The sequence below is a fragment of the Propithecus coquereli genome, unplaced genomic scaffold (genome assembly GCF_000956105.1).
Source record: "Propithecus coquereli isolate 6110/MARCELLA unplaced genomic scaffold, Pcoq_1.0 Scaffold303, whole genome shotgun sequence".
Lineage (NCBI taxonomy): Eukaryota > Metazoa > Chordata > Mammalia > Primates > Indriidae > Propithecus > Propithecus coquereli.
The window spans coordinates 400012-421389 of record NW_012148653.1 but is presented as its reverse complement, the minus strand read 5'-3'; the positions used below and the strand labels follow the sequence as shown (position 1 = coordinate 421389).

Genomic DNA, 21378 nt, shown 5'->3' with positions numbered 1-21378 from the left:
CAGGTGGGTATGTCTGGAAATAAGGTCTCAGGAGCCCAGAAGGAATAGAACTAAACACCCAATGGACACAGGTGCTTTATTTAAAATATATATGTATATATTTATGTAACACATACACATGGTAGAAATTAAATATTGATAGAATAGCAGGGCTAATGATGAAAAGCAACAGTCTTCTAGCCCTCCTCTCCCAACCAGTGGCCTCACTCCCAGAGGCAACCTCTTTTAACTATTTCTTGTTTTGGTTCTTCCAGAGGTAAGTTCCATGGTTTAGACTTGTGGAGGTGAGGCATTTTGGATATTGGCATGAATGTTTTTGGTTGTCACAGTGATAGGGGCACTACTGGCATTTAGTGGGCCCGGGACGGGGTGACAAGCCTCCTGCAATGCACAGGATGGTCTCCCACAATGAGGACATGTCCCCATTTCTCACCCAAGTTTTTAATGTCCTCTGGAAATTCATATAGACAAAAAAATCTGCTTCTGATTATCTGTGCCTAAAGCATAACTCCATCTCACATATAAACACAAGATATTTTGGGGGTGGTTTTAAGACATGTAGAGTTTCCAGGAGATGCACTAACCTTGTAAATTGAGGGAAGACTGCACTTTGTTTTGCTGGGAACTCTACCAAGTTAGCTACCATTGTGGAACATCTGACTCTGATGGCAAGGCTGCTCTTGGCATTTGAATTACCATAACAACACATCTTGACCAATGGGTCTTTTAGCTGCCCATTCATGGTGATTCTGCAACTAGGTTGCTCACTGGGTGACTTCATTACATCTTTCAGTGTCATTGTGCCTGAGCACACAGTAAGATAGACACTATTCATTAAATTACTTTCAGTTCTCCTTCATAGTTAAGGTATTATATTGATTTTTTTTCTTTGATTTGGATTTTATTTGAGGAATGTAGAAGGGGCATTACAAATGTTTGTTTAGTTTTATTTTTTAGAGACAGGTCTCATTTTATCATCCAGGCTGGAGTGTAGTGGCATGATCACAGCTCACTGCAGCTTCAAACTCCTTGACACATCCTTATCAGCCAGAGTCTATAGTTGACATCAAGGTTCACTCTTGGTATTGTACCTTCTGTGGGTTTTGACAAATCATACAGAGTATTTCCATTACCCTAAAATTCCTGTAAGTGCTGGTGTTCATCTCACCCTTCCCCTTAACCTCTGGCAACCACTGATTGTGATACTGTTTTGTCATTCATGTTCTCCCAACGCCCCACTTTGTGCCAGCTATACTTTTACATTGTCAGGGTTTGCTAACATTTTTGTTTAGTTGTGCAAACAGAGCTAAGTCTTTTTTTTCCTTTGTCCATCAATGATCATAAACATTGTAACCCAGTTTATGGACTTCCCATTGGTTTGAGAAAGCAGCCATCTTTCTGAGAAAGGAGAGAGGCTGCAAAGGCTAGAAACCGTGCCTGATGTGCCGAGAAAGAAACTAGAGTAAGCAAGAGGCAGAGAGATTTTTAAGAATCAAACATCAAGCCAGGCTTCTGCCCATACGGAGACTGCCCTGGAGAGACAAGACCCATGATGAGTGCTTATGAAACTGGAAGAAATGAGGCACACATGTGATTAAATGTGCCCCAAAAGACTATAGTTAATAACAGTATTGTATACTTGAAAATTGCTAAGAGAGAGGTCTTAAATGTATTCTCCACACACACAAAAATGATAACTAGGTGAGGTGATAGTTATAATTAACTTGATTGTGATAATCATTTTTAAATGTATACATATATCAAAACGTCACATTATACATAAATATATACAATTTTTATCTATCAATTATATCTCAACAAAGCTGGGAAAGACAAATATTGGAACAGACAAAAATGCATTCTTATGGTTTATAATTACTTTGTACTCCTAGATGAGGCGTTGAGAGTTAGTTAAATCTCTCATTTTAAAGAATCAGTTGGAAACATGATTTTATTTATAGTTTAAATCAAATTATTAGGAGACCATGCTCTTATTTATGGTTTTGGCACACACACAAAATTATTAGGAGACTATCTCTATTGTGGAGTAAAGTACAATATTTTTTTCCTGATTATGAAAGTAATTCCTGCTCATTGTAGAAGTCTGGGAAAACACAAAAGGATACACAAATAAAAGTAAGAACTCCATTAATCCCACATTCCAGAGACAATATTTTGGTAGATGTTAATATACTAATACATTAGAAGGGTTGGGTCGCTGCTATAGCAAATAAGCCCCCAAATACATAATGGCTCAAACGTAACAACAGTTTATTTCTGGGTCGCAGATGTGTCCAAATCAGTTCCAAGTTGTCAGGGTGGGGAGGAAGAGGGAGTCTCTGCTCCACAGAGTCATTTGCTGACCCAGGCTGACAGAGTCAAGTCCATCTTCAACACGTGGCTTCCAAAGCCACCCTGGTTGTCAACATCGCCTTCCAGCTGGGAGAAGAGGACAGCACGGAGAAGCACACAAGTTGGAGGCTTCACTGGTGAGACCTGGATGTGGTGAACATCACTGCTGACCTCACTGGCCAGCAGTCAATGATGTAGCCCCACTAACTGTTACGGAGCCGGGGAAATGGGGTCTGGCCGTGTGGCCAGACAGAAGAAATGTTTGTTGAAAAAGCAATGGTCTCTACCACAGTGTATTTTCTTTCAGTCTTTTCCAATACATATATATATGTATGCTAATATGACCGGGATTATATTGTATATTCAGCTTTTTATTTGGCTTCAAAAAGAAACAATCTCTGGGCATTTTCCCCACACAATTCTTTGCAAACAAGGCTGCGTGATATCTGATTATACAGATCAGGGTTTCTCAATGTCAGCATCATTGACATATGGGGCCAGATCTCTCTTTGTTGGGGGATCAAGGGGCTGTCCTGTGCATTGCAGGATGTTTAGCAGCATCCCTGGCCTCTACCCACTAGATGCCAGTAGCACCCCACCCCCTCCCCAGTTGTGACCACCAGAACTTTTTGCAGACATTGCTAAATATCTCCTGGGAGGTAAAATCGCCCTCAGTTGAGAACCACTGAGCTAGATCAACAATAATTTATATAACTACTTCCCTTCTGTTGAGCAATTGTTGCTTTCTTTTCTGCTTTTGTTTTGTTGTTTTGTTTGCTATTACATCTCACTCTGTAATAAACATCCTTTCACATTAATTTTGACTGAAACAATCATTATTTACTTAGGAGAGAGTCCCAGAAGAGGGATTATTGGGTCAGAGGCTATGAATATTTTTAAGTCTCTTAATACATACTGCCAAATGGCTTTCCAGAAAAGCTCAACCAATTTACCTACCTGCAGTGTAGGTTTGCTTTAATTTTCAAAGATTTTGGTTACTTAATATAAGAAAAGTGGTTTATTATAAGACAGCATCTCTCTGAATAATAGTGAAATTGAATATGCTTACTAGCCATCTTCTGCACCCTGTCTGTAGTAGCCTTCGATAATTTCCCAACTGCTGTTTTGTTTTCCTTAAGGGTTTCAGACACAATTGCTTGTTGAAATCAATCTATGACACTTCCAAAGTGAGGAAATTTTTCTATTAAAATGTGGCTTTCCTTTGATATTGTGTACACAATTGTTAAAACTCGGTTTTTTTCACAGCATCCATTGTGACTAGCTCCAATATTTGGACAGCTGTTCTTCCTTTTCTTCGGTTAAAAAAAAAACTCCAAGACTTCTAGGGAATGACACAAAGTGGACCAAAGAGTATTTTCATCTCAGCGCACGAAATCTTAGAGATCTTGGTTCCAGAGTAGCTCGTTGAGGTTGTATCTTGCCAAAATACTATTTCAGATTGTCCTGTACCAGTTCCATTCTGTTGTTTTCACTGTCTCCTAGGAGTCTCCCAGGATGTATGAACCAACCAAATTTGCCCTTCCCTCAACCAGGACTTAGCAGGAATTCCTCCTTGCCCTCGCCCAGGCCACCTTTGTCTTTCTGTCCCTTGCAAACAGTTGTTGCCATCTGCAGTTGGATTCTACATACAGGTGTACTCAGGAATCATTCAAATGGATTACTTTCCCATAACAGGAGGACAAAAAGTTAAACCTATGAGCTCCCTGCTGTTATATTACTGCATGAAGATTGGTTAGGAATGACTATTCCCGTGGGATTGTGAAAATGAGCTAGTGATCCGCCTAGCACAAATCTCTGTCCTTTTATGTAAAATATTAGTAGGCTTTCTAGAGCTCTGCCTTGATAAAATCTTTCGTAATCCAATAAATTTCAATAGATGAAATGTTTTCCTCCTCCACCCTTTCTCAGTCCTAAAGCCTCTCTCTTCTGGCTTAAATGTCCCTTAAATGTACTATCTATTGTTACTGTTTATGTAACCCTCTGTTCAAGTAACGTGATGTGTTTTTCAAAACAAAGAAGGAACACAACGTAAAATATCAGGGGGAAATATTGGGCTCAGAAATGTCACATAAAATATTAGTCCTACAAGAACTGCAAGGGTTGCATGGCTTTTTTTATTATAACACCTTTGGAGACAGGAAAATTCTTCTCTAAGAAGACAGAGGAATTTAAGCCCCGAACGCTCCATTAATTCACTTAAAGGCTCAAGAGCGAGGCCTGAACAGCGGAAGAAACGGTTGATTGAAACGAGTCTACGAAGTCTTCAAGAGCCTTCCGGGGCTGGGCTTCCAGGGATCAAGAGGGCTGATTACGCACACCACCAAATCTGCCACCACTCCAGACTGGAGGGTGCTACCTGTACCCTTAGAAATCATTTGCTTCCCACGAGTTAACTTAAGTCGGTGGTTCGCAACCTTGGATGCCCATTGGAATCATCTGGGTCCCACCCACAGAGGCCCAGATGAAATCAGGGTTCCAAAAACTCCCCCACTTATTCTCACGTTTAGCAGGGTTGAGACCCACTGAATTACACTGAATTAAGTAACCATCCGCAGCCCGTGTCCTAACAAAAGGATCTGGGACTGTGGATTGAGGCAACGAGGCCAGATACTGGGTGTCCTTGGGTTAGTGTCCCGGGGCCTCAGTTTCTTTATCTGTACAATGGGTGTGGCCGAGACCTCAAAGCCCCCTCCAGCTATAGTGGTTTTCATCTGGGACGCAGATCGGCACCCCTGCGATCCTAGAAGCCCGCTCCGCTCTGCCCCCAGCCCCCTCGTCCGCTTTTCCGGTTTCCGCGCCCCTCGGCGCTCGCTCCGGGGTCCCAGAGGAAGCCAGGAGCTTAGGCGGCAGCCTGGGCGCGCCCGCTGCCCCCATTCGGGCCCTCGCTCCGGGCGCACAAAGCCCCCGGCGCTGACGTCAGGGCCCCTCTCCGCGCGGCCGGCCCCCAGTGCAGGCGGAGCCGCGCCGTGCTCCCACCCCGGCCAGGAGCGAGGAGCCAGCGGCCAGCCCTGCACAGCCCAGCGCAGCCCGCCCGAGCCCGGCCAGCGCACGTGCCCGCCAGACCTGCAAACTTGTGCCACCGGCTCTGCCCGTCCCCGGGGAGCCCGAGCGGCCGCAGCCCGTGCCCCTCCCGCCCGTCTCCAGCCATGGGTAAGCGAGTGCGCTGGCCCTGCGCCACGGCCACGGCCTCGGGCCCCCTGGGGAGGGGCGCCCGGCCGAGGGTCCCGCCCCAGCCCTGCTCAGGTGGCGCCTCTTCGGCTACCTACACGATCGGGCCGAATGGGGGGGGGCATGCGGGGGAGCGGCGCAGGTGTCCCGAACGCCCAGGTGCGCCTCCCTGCCCTATCCCGGGGGCGTCCCCACTCCGCTGCGCCCAGGCTGCACCCCCTGGCGCGTGGCTCGCGCGGGCGGAAGAGGGAGGCCCCCCGCAGGAGTTGCCGAGAGAACAGACGGCGCGTCCCGGGCTCCTGCTTTATTTAAGGGGCTGGTACAGAGCAGCTTCTTGCCTGTTTTCCAAGACGCTCTCCTTGTCGCCTGAGCTCCCAGTCCAATCCTGTCCCGCCCTGCCGTCGTGCTAGTCCCCTTAAACCCACATGAAACAGACACCCGGTTCCCCAGACCTAGGGTCTTCTGAGAGCTCATTTCGGAACCATGACATTTGAAACCAGGAAAGTGGCAGAGGAGAGGGACAGGGTGTGGCACAGGGTGGGTCTCTCTCCTTTGTCCCCCGTTCCGACTATCAAAATGCTGCCCGGCCGCAGGTGGAGACGGTGGGCCAAGCGGGTTCCAGCGCAATCAGGGGAACGCATGGCAGGGGTGAAAGCCTCAGCTCGGGAGAGCGAAAATCTCCAACCTGGCCCCGGGCGGGTGTTAGGCAGCTGGAGGATTCTGTCACTTCCTGACACCCTGAAATGCTGCCGTCAGCAACATGTCGTTATATGGGGACTCTGTATTGGGAGGAAAACTCGTAAAGAGTGTCCGGGAAATCAGCCGATTCCGCGGCAGTCCTGGAAATGTGTGAGAGCTGTGCGTGGGCAAGGGTTTTCTCTCCCCACGCCATTAGCCTTCCCTAGTGACAGACAGACTCCGGCCACAAGCGCCGCAAAAGCCACACAGACTATGAAGAGCCCCTGTGAAGCATTCCTAATGGGGGAGGCAGTGGGTTTAACCATTGCGGGTTAATGGTGGGCGCTTGGGAACTGCTTGCTGCCCCCAATCGCTTACTCCCCTCTCACATTCCCTCTGCTATTAATTAATTGTGTGGGGGGTGGTAATTTTGTACTGATTAAAATTTTGGTGAGGGATAGGAAGGAGAGCACATTATTTTGCATTTGAAAGGAAGTTCAAAGAATTTTACAGTTTAAATTTTTTAAAAAAGTTTATCAGGGGAAACAAAATAGGATTCCCTGAATCCAACAGGAAAATTTCTTACCAAAAACTTAGGCGAGACCTAGGATAAGACCCTTCTAAAGAGGGCAGGATTGAGTGGCCTGTAATTCCGGTTCCCACTTTTCCTGATGGCCCCATGTGAGTAGTCACATTACTCGACCTCCCTTTTAAATGAGGTTCATACACAAAAATCAGATGGCCGCGGTGCAGCTTGGGGCGGCTTTGGCAATACTTGCCGTCGAAGATGTTGCAGTTCTGCAGAAGTGCAGGGTTAGGGAAAGCATTAACCACCTTCCTGAAATGAAGTTACCTCTGGTTTTTTAACGCTAGGCATTTGGATTTGTATGTCGAATTTGAGTGTGGAATTACCACATGGGGACCTTCTTCAGAATGGCTTTCACAATACTCTGGACTTAATTGGTGGCCAGCTTTATATTTAAATAGGTGCGGAAGTTAGGTGGAGTTCTCATGAAGCAAATGCCCAAGCCAGACGCCTGTTCTCAAGGAAGTACTTTATGTCTTGGACAATTGTTGGCTCTACACTTCAATTGCCAATTTATGTTAATTTGTGCATACTTCACTGGTTCTGGCAGTATCCTTGGTTTTAGTTTTTAGTTTTTACATTAAAAAGAAAGTTCCCTTCATGACAAAAAGGAAACATACTGATTTCCTTTGGTAGATTCTTAGTAAATACACCACAGGGCCATGAACTGGCTTTATTTTTCCAGATGTATTTAATTACTGTACATACCCTTATGAATGTTTTAATTGAAATGATTTAATGTTGGGAAAATTCTGACCATTGATCCATTGAGTTGGGGCATTTGATTCTTATACAAGTCACTTCCTTAACCTGGTATCAGTTAATTTACTGGTAAAATGGATGAAGTTTGTGGAGATAAAAGCCCCTTTGGACTCAGATTTTAAGGCATTTAAAATCTTTAAGTTGAAAAGTAAAGTAATGAGCAGTGGTAGTGTATACAATTTTATCTTAAAAGAAAACATGGGTTTTTTATTGTTGAGCCAATTTTTTTTTTTACAGCTTTGTTAAGATATAATTCACATACCACACCAGCACATATTTAAGCGTACAAGTCTGATTTTGAGTATACTCAGAGCTGTGCAACCATGGCCACTATCTAATGTTAGAATACTGTGGTCACCCCCAAAAGAAACTTTGTACCTATTAGCAGTCATGCCTCATTCTCCCCTCCCCCCAGTCCCTAGCAACCACTAACCTACTTTCTGTCTCTCTAGATTGGCCTCTTCTGGATGTTTCAGGTAAATGGAATGAGCCAATTGAATTGGTGTTTGAAGTGTGTTTGACTTATTCAGGAACTTTGGTGGTTTTGCACAATGAGATGATGTTGATGTATTGTTTGTATGCAGCACACCACCTAAATGAGTGTGTTGAAACTAATTATTTCTCTGGCTGAAGGGTTCCACGTTTGGCTGCACATATTTTGTGGGTGCACACACACACACACCCTGGTTTTATCTGATAGGAACTCACGTTGCCCAACAGAATTTTGATCCTGTTACCTTGTTCATAGGCCTGAACACATAGAAACTAAATGAATTCCACGCAATAGCTTCTTATAAGGCACTTGTGGAATATCCATCCTGCTTTAATATGGCTTATGTATCCAGAGAGACATGCTGATTTTGTTTCACTAGTTGCTTATGCTTTTAAATGAAAATTGTATATGAAATGATCAAATACAGCAAAACATCGAAATAATCGTTTTGATCCATTTGTGGTAAGGAAGTTTTTATAAGGATTATGAACTTAAAAGTAGTCAATCATTTCGCTAAATAGCATTTCAGAAAATATTGGTTTAGGGCAGTTCTTCTTTAACTGTAATGTGCATAAAAATTATCTGGCGATCTTGCTAAAAAAGTAGCGTCTGATTCAGTGGTCCTGGGTGGGGCCTGAGTTTCTACATCTCTAGCAAGCTCCTGGATGCTGCTGGTCCCTGGAGGAAAAGGATGGCAGGCCGGAGAGGCCCGGGGCCCTGCCCCAGCTTGCCCACTAACTTGTTGTGTGATCTTGGGTAAATCATTTTCTCTTCTTAATCTCAGTTTACTGTAAAAGGATTTGACGAAATGATTTCTTTGGGACTTTACAAATCTACAAGTATGTAATTTAGAAAAAAGAAATGAGAGAGTAATGTTATGCTTGAAAAACATGAGAAAACAGCTCCCTGATTGTTTAAACGCTACTTGGTTCCATTAAGCTGGCGTCACAGGCATCATTTGTAGTTGGGTTAAATGCTGGCATCTTCCTTGTGCCTGCCTCCAAGACGACTTGGCTCTTCTCCAAGAGAACTGCTGGAGGAAGCCGTAGGGTTCACCCTCTTTAAGGCTTCCAGCCTTAGCTTCTCCTGTCCTCTTCTCTTTGGAGCTGGCTGCACCAGAGAGCCTTCTCCTCACCACACACCCCGGCCCTAGCCACCTTCAGAGGCTGCGCTCAGAAGGAAGCACACTGAAGGCGCATGCCTGCAATGTTTGGTTCTGGAAGTTTGCTGAGGAATTCAGATGCAATTGGAGTCAAAGGAATGGTATCCTGATGAACGACTGTGCAGGAAGTGATCCTAGGATGTGTTAGCCTCCTTCCCTCTGGGTCTAAAGATCTCGTAAGGAGCCCATGCCTGGGACTTGCAGAGAGCTCCCTTCTCATCTCAGACTGACATTCTGAATAAACCTCATAATCCAATACCAGACGTACTGTTTGTGACAAACAGAAAGTAATTAATTCTTATATTTTTGCTCTAGCAAAAGCTTTTGCCCAAACCACTTGCCCCTTCAAGGGCTTCTTAGAGAAGACCCTTATCTGCTGCATCCAGGATCAAGCAGTTTGATGGTTTATTGAAAATGCCAAAGTGGTGTATCATAAAAAGTACCACATATAAGTGGCAAACATTTTATTTAACTTTAAACATTAATTTTTTTTGTAGAGTCAAGGCCTTTGCTTTGAGTGTAAAGCCCTGGTTGGAGGTCCTTGAAGACTTTCTGACATTGATCACGGCCAAAATTCACTGGTTTCTGATTTCCAGTTTCAGATTCTTACATTAAAGTAGAACGAAAGCTTAAAGGCATTGGGACTGAATCGGTGTGCAGAATCCCTTTATAACACCTACCCCACTCCCCTTAAACTTTTAAAATTGCCTTGCCCATACTTATTTTGGCAACTATTTTTTCAAGTTACTCATTTTTGTTAAGACTTTCCAAAGCAATCAACCTGATTTTCAAAGAAAGAAAAGCTCTTTGGGCACTCATATTTTATTAATTTCTGTAATATTGAATTAAAATTCATAATTATAGTAACAAGTACAACTGGCATAAACAGGTTTGGGAACAAACAAAAATGACTCTTCTTAAGTATACAATTCAGCTGGTGGGAGAAGTGGTTCGTGGGTCCTAGAGAAGCGCCCAGAACGCAAGTTCTGTAGACAGTGGTCAGTATGGTTTAGAAAAAGAACGAAGGATACAGGGTAATTGGGTGCGGTCCATTAGGTCAACACTGGTAAGAGAGTATCTACTGTATTTTTGAGGCATCGTTATCCATTTAATAATTTTAATATGATTCTTCTGGTTATGATTAGCTGACTTGTTAATGTTTTTAATAAGCCTCCTTTTCTGTTCAAATACTGAATTTGTCAGGAACAGAGATTGTTTTATTTTTCATTGTATCCCAGTGTCCATTCGAATGATTGGCATATTGTAGGTGTTCCACAAATACTTGTTTTAGAAATGAAGATTTTTATCATATAAAATGCAATTTATTAAGGTCTATCTACATTATAAATGAATAGATTTCAAGGAATGTAAAATTATATTTGTTGATGTATTGCAAACTCCATGATAAACTATGGTAAGTTAATAGGGCAAATGACATTATTGTTCTTTAGTAGTATTAATACTTTTATCACAGAATAATGGAATGCCAGAGCTTGAAGTTGTTTTAGAAGCAATTTGATTGCTGCAGGTGTACACAGACACAAAAACAATTTAAAGAACAGTTTGAATGTTCTTTCATTACTTTTTTTTGCCTTCAGCTTTTTTCTTCTGATGTTATAAAATACTTTTCTCTCTCTGCTGAAAAGTCCTTCCTTCTTGTTAGGTTTTTGAATTTCTGGAAAGCTTGGGGTGAAACACTTTGTTTTAGTGAAACTCATTATTGCCCTGAAGATTAAAAGGCGACAACAGCTTTGTGTTTCCATTCCCGCCGTGTGTTAGGGTTTAGTGAGTACCTACCGAAATGCCATGTAACTAGCACGTGCTGGTCTCTAAGCCTTTGAGTTCCTGTCACATGCCCATCACCGTGGGGCTCTCAGGGGACGATGACAGCTGCTCGCTCAGCAAGCGTTCAGAGTCCTGCACGGATGAGCCAAGTACTGTACTAAGTCTTGAAGCAGAAAATAAACAAGACTCTGTCCTCAAATAACCACAGTCATTTCAGAAAGGCAGATAAATATATAAATAGAAGTAAGTACAAGCTCCTTTAGAAAAAGAATATGAGGAAAACAGGGAGAGGTAGTATTTCAGAGAGGAATTCCCTGGGGAGGCAGTTACTTTTTGATCTGAGTCTCCAAGGATGAGCAGGATGATGGGGAGGTCAGGGTGTCCGAGTGTCTGGGTGTCAGGGAGAGGATATTCCAGGCCCTGGGGACAGATGTGCAAAAGCAGGGGCCTGGAATGGGCCTGGCAGAGGCTGCTGCGTGAGCACGTTGAGGAGCTGGGAATGGCCTGAACGTGGAGGAGTGGGGAGAGCCGAGGCCACGTCAGACGGCACAGTGTCAGGAAAGAACTTGGTCATTACCCCGCTGGCCAGAGAGAATAAGGAAGGGATTTTAAGCAGGCAAGTGCAACTGGAGGGAAATGACAGTCTCCCCAAGGGGATAAAAGAAACACACCAAGATAGAGAACCATGTCTAATTGTAAAATTTTAAATAAAAGTATAGGAGTTCTTGAGAAGGGTGAAACGTTGTGGCTTATATGAACCTTCCAGTGGAGACTTGGATTTGAGGTGTGTTGAGAAGGGTGGAAGGGATTAGGGTAACCCACAGAAGAGAGGTAGGAGTGAGTTTACTGGTGGGATTCTGAAGAGACTGGCCTGGCAATAGCAGAGAGTAGGTGTGGGGGAGAGTAGAAAATCAGATTTGGTGGGGGGACTGAACGCCAGATGAGAGTAACAAATTTTAGTTGATTACAAGTGGTTACATTTGAATGAATCTTGCAAAAATGTTTTTAATCTTGTCTATTGTCTCCTCCCTTTCAAAGGGTAAAATAGAGAAGGAAAGGAAGTATGGATTTCCGGGATGGAAAGAGGTATGGGTGATCTTTGGTACTATTCCAAAGGGGTTGAAGGTTAGAACCCTGTCCTTGTTTATTTGATCATCAATTTTAAAAGTGGTGTTATTTCTTTCTTAAATATTTGAAAGACTTTACCAGTGAAGCCATTTGGGTCTGGAGTTTTCTTTGTGGAAATGTTTTAAGTTATGAATTATATTTCTTTAACAGATAAAGGACTATTCAGACTTGCTCTTTGTTTCAGTTTTGGAAAGTTGTGTTTCTCAAGGACTTTGTCCATTTTATCTAAGTTATGAAGCTTATTGGCATAAAGTTATTTATAATATTTTTGTATTATCTGTTTAATCCTACTGTCTATAGGATCTGTAGTGATGTTCCCTTGTTCATTCCTTGTGATGTAGGTAATTAGCATTCTCATTATATTTCTTGATCAATTTTTTAAAATCTATTTTAATAATTTGATATTTACATGTAATAATTACACCTGACAGATAAGTTGACCACTTAGTGAAAAAAGAATACATTTTCTAGTAACCAGAAAATAGGATTTTAATGTCCAAAAGTAAAAATTGCTTACATGATTAGAAAAAAATAAAATCTACCAAGAGAAAAAATATTTAAACCTGATCTTTTGCATTTTACTCTTAATGGCTGTATATGTCAGCATATTTGAACTTGGTATAACAAGATCTATCATAAATGACCTTGAGGTAGAGTAGATCTTGATTTGAGCTTAGTATTTGCTTGTGTATTTACTTGTTTGGTATCTGTAAGACTGCTAAATTCTACTTTCTTCTTTGGAGCAAGTGAAGATAGATACTGAAATGAAAGAAGTCCGTTTTTCTTCCCGTTTAAATAGACTTTTTAGGGCAGGGTTCTCAACCTCCGCCCTTTTGACATTTTGGGCTGGATGATTCTTTATTATGAGGGGATTATTCTGTGCATTGTAGGGTGTTTTGCAGCCTAATCGTCCTCTACCCACTACATGCTGTAACAGTACCCTGATTGTAACAACCATAAATGTCTCCAAGAATTGCCAAATAACCTGGGCAATGGGGAGAAGCAATACTGCACCACATCGAGAACCACTGCTTAAGAGTAAGAGGGACTGAAAACCTTTTGTGTTTCACAATATCATAAAATCTGAGTAGTGGTATCATTGAGGACTTGGTTGAGCACATCTGTGGAATGGGAGGATCTCTGGGTAAAAAGTTTTTTCCTCCCAAAAGGGGTGCTTGATTTTTTTTTTTTCCTACTGAGGAGAGTTTTCTATTGCTTTTTTATCTTTTTCCAACATCATCAGAGAATGCAGACATATAATGGGGAGCCTTGTAGACCGCTAATTTATTCATTCTTTTTTGGGGGGGGGAGTAAAATGGTACCTAAACCATCTCAATGATGAGGCCAACCTCCCCTGGAAATAGTGTCTGGCTTTCCTTGGTAACTTGTTCTAATGCTTAATGTGCTTTATCTCTGAAAGGACTGAATCTAAGAAATTCCTTTTGCTTACTCAAATCGTTGTCATCATCTTTTATTCCTTTCATTAAGTAGAAAGACATGAAGGATTTAGTCACATCCTTAATTACCTTAATGGCCTTTCCAAATTTAGAATTCATCTCCTTAGCTGTAATCAAATCGACCCAGATTAAGCCTTTAAGGCAACCTTCCTGCATGTTCCATCCTTAGGGTCTGTGGTCATGTCTTCGTTACTTTTTTCCATGTGTTTGAGAGACGAAGGAGTTGGAAGAGAAAGGACTGATTTTTCCCCATGTTTAGAGATCCTTTTCATATAGCCATCGATTGCCCTTCCCTTCCAACCTCCCTGCCCCCACATCCTTAACTCCTGCCCCCAAATGGAGACCATAAGTTAGTATTTTCTGACAGATCTGAGCACACTTGCAAAATAGTTCCAGTGTAAGAGGAGCAGGAATGCTGGAGGTGAAGGTCAGCAGGAGTCTAGAAAACCTACTGTTTTGAATGTGCATCAGGTCACTGTTTTAGGTTTACAAATGTTTCACAAGGTCTCTGAAAAGAATGTTTAAATGGTGGATGTTAAGAAGGGAGCTTAAATTCTGGCATCTGTTTCTTCACACAATGAGCAAAGAATGGAGATGTAATTAGCAATGTAATTCAAGCTCTTAAGATAACTTTATTTGATGCAGCACTTTATTTTATATTTTTCTTTTAGTTTTCTCATTTGGCATATTCTGACAGTTTCCATGGTAAGTAAAACAGAATTCAGAACATTAAAGGGATGAATTTCCATTCCATGAATTATTACTATTTTGCAAAGCCAGTGTACTAGATTACCAAAAACTGTTTTGAGCTGCATTATATGATGATATCTTCTTGTACAAATATTTTTAGATGTTTTGTAAGAGGCACAAATATTATAAAACCATTTAAGAATTTAATTGAACTCTGATATATACACACAAAGTGGGCAAATCATAAGCATATAGCTTTACGTTTTTACAAGCATAACCAGCAATTAGATTAAGAAGCAAAACATTACCAGCCCCTTAGAAAATTGCCACGAGCTGCCTCTCAGGCACCCGCCCCCCACCAAGGATAATCACCCCTAATTTCTGTCAGCATGTTTTGCCTGGTTTTACACTTTGTATAAATGGAACGATACAGTATGAACTCTTGTGTCCGGCAGTTTTTGCTCAACATTAATAACATTGTTTTAAAACATGAGCAGGTTTTCTATCCAGAAAATAGACCCGCTTCTAAATCATTACGGTTAAAGGCATTTATTAAAGGCTCTCAAATCTAGAACCATACTAGGGAGTGCATAAACCGCGGGTTCTATCCTCTATTTTCAGTGGAAAACATTGACATAGCGGCGTGAGAATGACTTGGAAAACACTTGAGGAGAGATGAGATAGATACATGAAAAACATGCATCCAGCTGGAGGGATTACAAAGATCAGTATTCCCATCATCTACCTCAGAAATGGAAAGTGCATTTTGAGTTGTGAATAAAGACAAAATTATAGGTGTTGCGTATTTGCTCAGGATATGGTCAACGAGAACGTTTTCTGGCCTCAAGATATAAGGCTATATAGATGTTGAAGCCTGCCTCCTCCCAGTTAGTTTCCTGAAGAAGATGGAGTTTTAGGAATTGTTTGAATTAACCATAATTGCTGAAGTGTTGGTTAGTGGATATTCCAAGTGGAGTACAGGTGTGGAAACAGTCTCAAAGGCCTGGGATGATTTTTGGTTTTTATCCTGAAAATGGAACTAGAGAGAAAATTGCATTTGCTAGATTACCTTTTCTTCTCATATTGTTTGGACATAGACAATAATAATTTCCCTACATTCCTTCAGTTTGGAATTTTGTTGTCTTGTTAACCAGAGTAATGAATAGCAAAATGAAATGCTTTGTTCTCATGTGGAGCTGGCTTGAAACTGTATCATGTGACACCGAGTCCCAAGTGGTAGTATCAATTTATACTCCCTCCAGTAGTGTATGAATGTTCTAGCTTCTCCGCATCCTCACCAGCATTTGATATTGTCACATTGTTTAATTTTTCAAAAATCTGATAGGTACGAAGTAGTGTTTCATTGTGTTTTATGTTGAATTTCTCTAGAGATTGAAAGTTTTGGGTAGATTATTGGCCATTTGGGTTTTCCCTTCCATTTATATCTTTGTCTTTGTCTTATTGATTTGGAGCAGTTCTTTATATGTTCTGCTTACTAATCCCTAGTTAAATGTGTTGTCCATACCGTCTTCTCTATGGCTTATCTTTTAACTTTGTTGAACGCATCTTTTGTTGTACTGAATATGTTATTATAATAATAAAGTCCTAATTATCAATCTTTTCCTTTATTCCTTTATGAACCACACTTTTTATTTTTGCCTTGTTTTAAAATTGTTTCTATCCCCAAGGTCATGAAGATTTTCTATTCTTCAGTATTTTCTAAAACAAAAGGTTTTAAGTTATACTTTTCATTTTTCAGTCTTTATTCCATTGGGATCTTATTTTTTAGAATAGTGTGAGGTAGAAATCTTTTGTTTCAATTTTTTATTTCCTGTACAGAAACCACCATGTACTTAATAATTCATCCTTTCCCCACTGATTATGTGTATATCCCCACACTTCCCTCCTATATATGTGCGTACTCTGGACTCCACCCTGTTCCTTTGGTCTATTTTGCCATCCCTGTGCTAATTATTACACTGCCATAATTACTAGAGATTGAGAATAAGCTAGGCTATCTCTCAGGACAAGTTCTCTCTTTTGCTTTTCTTTAAAAGTGTCTGAGCTATTCTGGATCCTTTGCTTTTGGAATCAGCTTTTCATGTTCCACAAACATCCCTGTTAGGATTTTGAGAGGGATTGCTGTGAATTTATAGAATAATTTCATGATGTTAATGTGTTTACTATATTGACTCTTCCATTTGTGTACATGGCATGTCTCTTCATACATTTAGCTGCTCTTTTATATCCCCCAATAATGTTTTTGCACACCTTTTAACAACTTATTGCAAGATCCCTCGTACTTTTTGTGGCTTTTTAAAAAGGTAAAAAGTAAACCAGTTAAGGTCAAATTTAATTCCATGGAATTTCATGGTTCCCTTCCACAGACCTGTGACTTCTGAAGGTCCAGCTGGATGAACAGACTTGTTCAGATGAAGATGGAAGCTGTGGGGGGAGCTGATTCTGAGTTACCACGTACCAGCCTGGTCATAAGAGCTGTGTGTGGTAGCTCTGTGACAACATCCCAGCTCCTGCAGAGTAGCAAACATGTAGGACACATTATGTGCCCATGCATGCTTGAATAGGATTTCAGAATGGAATCCACCATCACTGAGGGAAAATCCAGTTTCCAAACAGAGCTTTAGTTGAGATTTTTTTTAGCTGCTTATTTTTGCTGTATTTCCCAACTAATGTTATTTTCGTGAAAGATGTCGATTTCATTGTCATTGATGCAGAATGAGAAGCCAAATCCGCTCTTCTATTAAATCAAGAAGACAATCTATTTGCCAGTGGAGGGCAAAACAGGTGGGTAACATGCCAAAATTATTTTTGCTTGCCTTATATTTTCTCCAGGACTAGGGAGTGCATGAGTCTTGGGACCCACCTGTTGAATGTTAAAACTTCTACACAATAATAGAGGTCACCATTTAGCTAAGAAGGGACCTCATCAAGGTCCACAGGAGTCCTGGAGATGGGATCCTGTTGTTTTGGTATTTATACAGAATAAAAGAAAAGAGGAAAATTTAGAATTTAAGTTAGCCGTAAAGAATTTTCTTCCATTGAAGATAGCTAGGCATTGAGGGTGACTGTGAAATTGTAACATGCGGTTTATTAAAAGTAGGATTGAGGCCGGGCGCGGTGGCTCACGCCTGTAATCCTAGCACTCTGGGAGGCCGAGGCAGGCGGATTGTTTGAGCTCAGGAGTTCGAAACCAGCCTGAGCAAGAGCGAGACCCCATCTCTACTAAAAATAGAAAGAAATTAATTGGACAACTAAAAATATATAGAAAAAATTAGCCGGGCATGATGGCACATGCCTGTAGTCCCAGCTACTCGGGAGGCTGAGGCAGAAGGATCGCTTGAGCCCAGGAGTTTGAGGTTGCTGTGAGCTAGGCTGACACCACGGCACTCACTCTAGCCCGGTCAAAAGAGTGAGACTCTGTCTCAAAAAAAAAAAAGTAGGATTGATACTGATTTTATCCATTCATCAAGTATTTATTCGGCTGAGTGCTAAGCTCGTGATAGGATGATTAAGACATGATTTGCACACTCAGTAAGTGACTCGGTCACATGCTGGTGAATTAAAGCTCTGTGTGGATGAGCCCACTGTGTAGCAAATGCACCTGGTATTGACACAAGTGAAACAGTGTCTGCCCTCAGTGTGCTCTGCTCCCAGTGAGGCTAGTCAACAAGGTAACACCTGTCACAACCCCATGTGGCAAGTGTTATGGGTAAAACATGGGCAGAGGACCCACAAGTGAGGTGAGGTGTTTTTACTTAAACCAACCTTTGACATATCATAATAAGATAATAAAAATCCTCACTATGTGAAAATGTAGATTTCTTTTACAGGAAAAATATGACCTGATTAGCACCATTACAAAGACCAAGTTTGCATTCAAGGTGCAAATTCTTCGTTGAAAGAGAAAGGAAAAAGGCCAGTTTTCCACTAATGTCTTAGAGCAGTGCAGCAAGGATAACTCAGAGAATGAACTGGAGCTCTTCTGTGCAAGTGTTACTTCCATGTTTGGTGATGTTACTTGTGAAAATGAAATTTTCTTGGTCCGTTCAAGATTACCTAGTTTCCTTAAGGAGTTTTATGGAAACTTCTCCTGAAATATTTTACATAGCTGCTCACCCTGCGAAGAGGAAGCCAGTACTTTGGCTGTAGTTTGAGCTTGATTTATTCCGGAAAGGAGCTTATTCAGCCGTCAAATGAGATTATGTGTGTGGCTGTTACCCATCACTTCACAGAAATATTCTTATTCCTCAACAAGGCCTCAAACTTTTATTTATTTATTTGAGGACAAACAGAAATCATGAATGTAAATTCTCCTAAAACATATCTTTGGAAATGCAATTTTTCATAGGGTGCTGCTGCTCCCTTGCTGGTGATCATGGCCAGAACCAACCTGGACCACCAGACATTTTCCATATGTGACCTTCTGTCCGCGGGCAGCACTGTCCCCACCAGCCAACACATATGCACTCAGATACATTTGGATTTGCGTGATCCTGCAAGGCCCCAGGCATAAGGATCCCTTCTTAAAATTAACTTTTTTTGTGATGTTTTTGTCTTGGGGTGGTCTCTCAATGTAGAAACTCTAGAATTTAAAATTGAAGTCTAATCTACAACTAAAGGACATGGGAAGCACTAAAGGGAGGGAAGGGCATGCCTTTCACCCACATTTGGGTGAGGCAAAGACATAAAGTGTAACTATTATGTTTGTACCCTCACAAAACCCTGGAATAATAAATAAATAAAAATAAAATTGAAGTCTAAATTTGGATATGTAAGTTAAGTTCTTTTTATTATCTTATGTTAGCATTCAGGGATTTGAGCAAAATGATGATATTTCTACTTTGTGGTTGAATTGCAGTTTTCTCAGCCTAACGTGACAAGTGAGGTATCATTAAAAAGAAAAAGGAAACTTATGACCAAAGTAACTGTCACATAGAGTGGGTTGTTGATTAGAAACCTCGACCTGTATGGTCGGACTTTCTGTGTAGGCAGGCTCTACCTCATGTACTCACAGACAATCTTTGGAAAGTCAAGGACTGGTGAGAAAATGAGACTTCAGATTCCTTAAGAAGCAACAATGAGTTATTTATTTTATTTTATTTTATTTTTTGCCTCAGAAGAGTTTGTTCTCAACTGGGGCTGATTTTTGCCCCCCAGGGGACAGTTGGCAATATCTGGAGATCTTTGTTGTTACAGCTCTGGGGGTCAAGAGTGCTCCTGGCATCTAGTGGGTAAGAGGCCAGAGCTACTGCCAAATAGCCTACAGTGCAGAGAACAGCCCTTCCCACCCCAACGAATAGTCAAGTCCCAAACATCAAGAGTGCTGAGGTTGAGAAACATGGACATAGACTGAGCTTTTGAAGTAGTGAAAGACAGTTGTCACAAACCTTTAAAACATATAGCCCATAGGAAGTTTGGGGATTTGGGCTGGAATAGGGCAAGAAATTCTCGACATCAAATAAAGGGACCCAGGTATAGAAGGAGTTGCCCAGTTCAGCAGGTGCCTTTCTGAAGGGTATCTTTCAGGCCAAATCTTTCTCTGATGCAGACAAACCTAGTCCTGGTTGTCACTCATTCCTGGTGCTGATAGGGACCTACCAGTGTAATTGAGTTGATATTCATTGAACTCTTAACCATGAACAAGTCATTCTTTATGATAAGAATAATGAGATGTAAATGATGATAGCATATATGAGATAAAACTGAATTATAATTAGCTTTGGAAAATTCTTTGTACCTGAAAGGTTTTATTATTTAAGTGTCTTTCTAGCAAATTCTCAAATATTCATGTAACAAAAGAAGATAGCATCAAACAATTGAAGTGGACAAATGATTTTTCTCATTCACCATTTCATCTGAAGCAAGCGGTTTAACCTTTTCCTTTTTTTCTGAGAGCTGCTAATGAATAGTACAATGGCTGGTTAAGTACCATGTTTTCCTGACTTTCCCAATCCCCAGTGGAGATGTTAGGTTGAGACATATGAAATAGACAGTATTTGACCATTTTGGTGTGCAAATCGGCATTTTCATATGATTTAATCTAGTAGGGCCTAGTTTTCCAACAAGCTAAAAAGAAGTGGTCTAAATACCCTGGGGCCATTTCCAGCTTAATATTGCAGTAAGACAAAGAAATCACCTATTCTTTTTCTTCTGAAGCTTTGCAGATGTAGCTATAGCTTCATTCTGATTAGTGTCCAAAGGACTCTGGCTTTAGGTTTCTCTGTCCCTAGACCTGGGGTTGGTTTCCCTCCCAAATGCTTAAAAGCTGGAGGATGCTGTCTGTCAGCAACTCCTTTGGAAAAGAAAAGAATCACCTCCCAGTTGTTCTCCCCTGTAAGTGTTGATTTCTGTGTGTTCTCTTCTCTGCAGGTGAGTGAGGCGCCGGTCTGGGTAATTGTAGAGGATGAAATGGAGGAAGTTCTATAGTTACGTTCAATCTGTTCTTTCACTTATATTTAATGAATGCTTCTCAGTGGTTTAATATTGGCATGTAAAATTGATTAGAATAGATAGTTTCAGGAACGTTTTTTTCCCCCATATATTTAGATGAAATTGGTAAAAATGCCATTTTCAGATAATTATTAAATGTCAGGTGTTTATGTCCATACAGTTTAATTATTCATAAACATATTTATATCTCTATCTTCCTATACATTTTCAGTTGGTACATCTTTAACATCTTTGTGAGAAAAATCCAATATAATTTCACATACTGGGACTTCTATACAGGTTGTTTGAAACCCTTATTTTTAAATTATTTCTGTAAAACTGTTAACCATTCATGAACATTATTTGGAATAAAAATAATATTGCTCTTTGAGAGTGAGGTTAATAATGGGGTAACTTGTACCTTTGTTTCTTGGAATTAAGAGTTCATCCTAATAATGCACCAAGTAATCAGAACCCTGTTTATTATAGTACTTATCCTTATATTTGAAAGCAGGCGTTTGTTTTTGCAAGTATTATAAAAAAATCATAGAGCCACATATTGGCCAGTCAAGAAACTTCTTCCTTCCTCCCCTCATTGCTTGTGATGAAACATCATTTATTTGTGATGTCTGTCGTACTAGTATAA

General features: G+C 41.0%; 1 protein-coding gene across 1 annotated transcript in view; it reads left to right on the top strand.

Moving 5' to 3' along the window:
• The first annotated feature begins 5324 nt into the window (after positions 1-5324).
• Positions 5325-21378, top strand: part of GPM6B (glycoprotein M6B) — a 149164-nt gene continuing 133110 nt past the window's right edge. Inside the window, exon 1 of the mRNA XM_012649815.1 lies at positions 5325-5523. Coding sequence (XP_012505269.1) covers positions 5520-5523 — 4 coding nt within the window. The 5' untranslated portion in view covers positions 5325-5519. The remainder of the gene's footprint in view (positions 5524-21378) is intronic.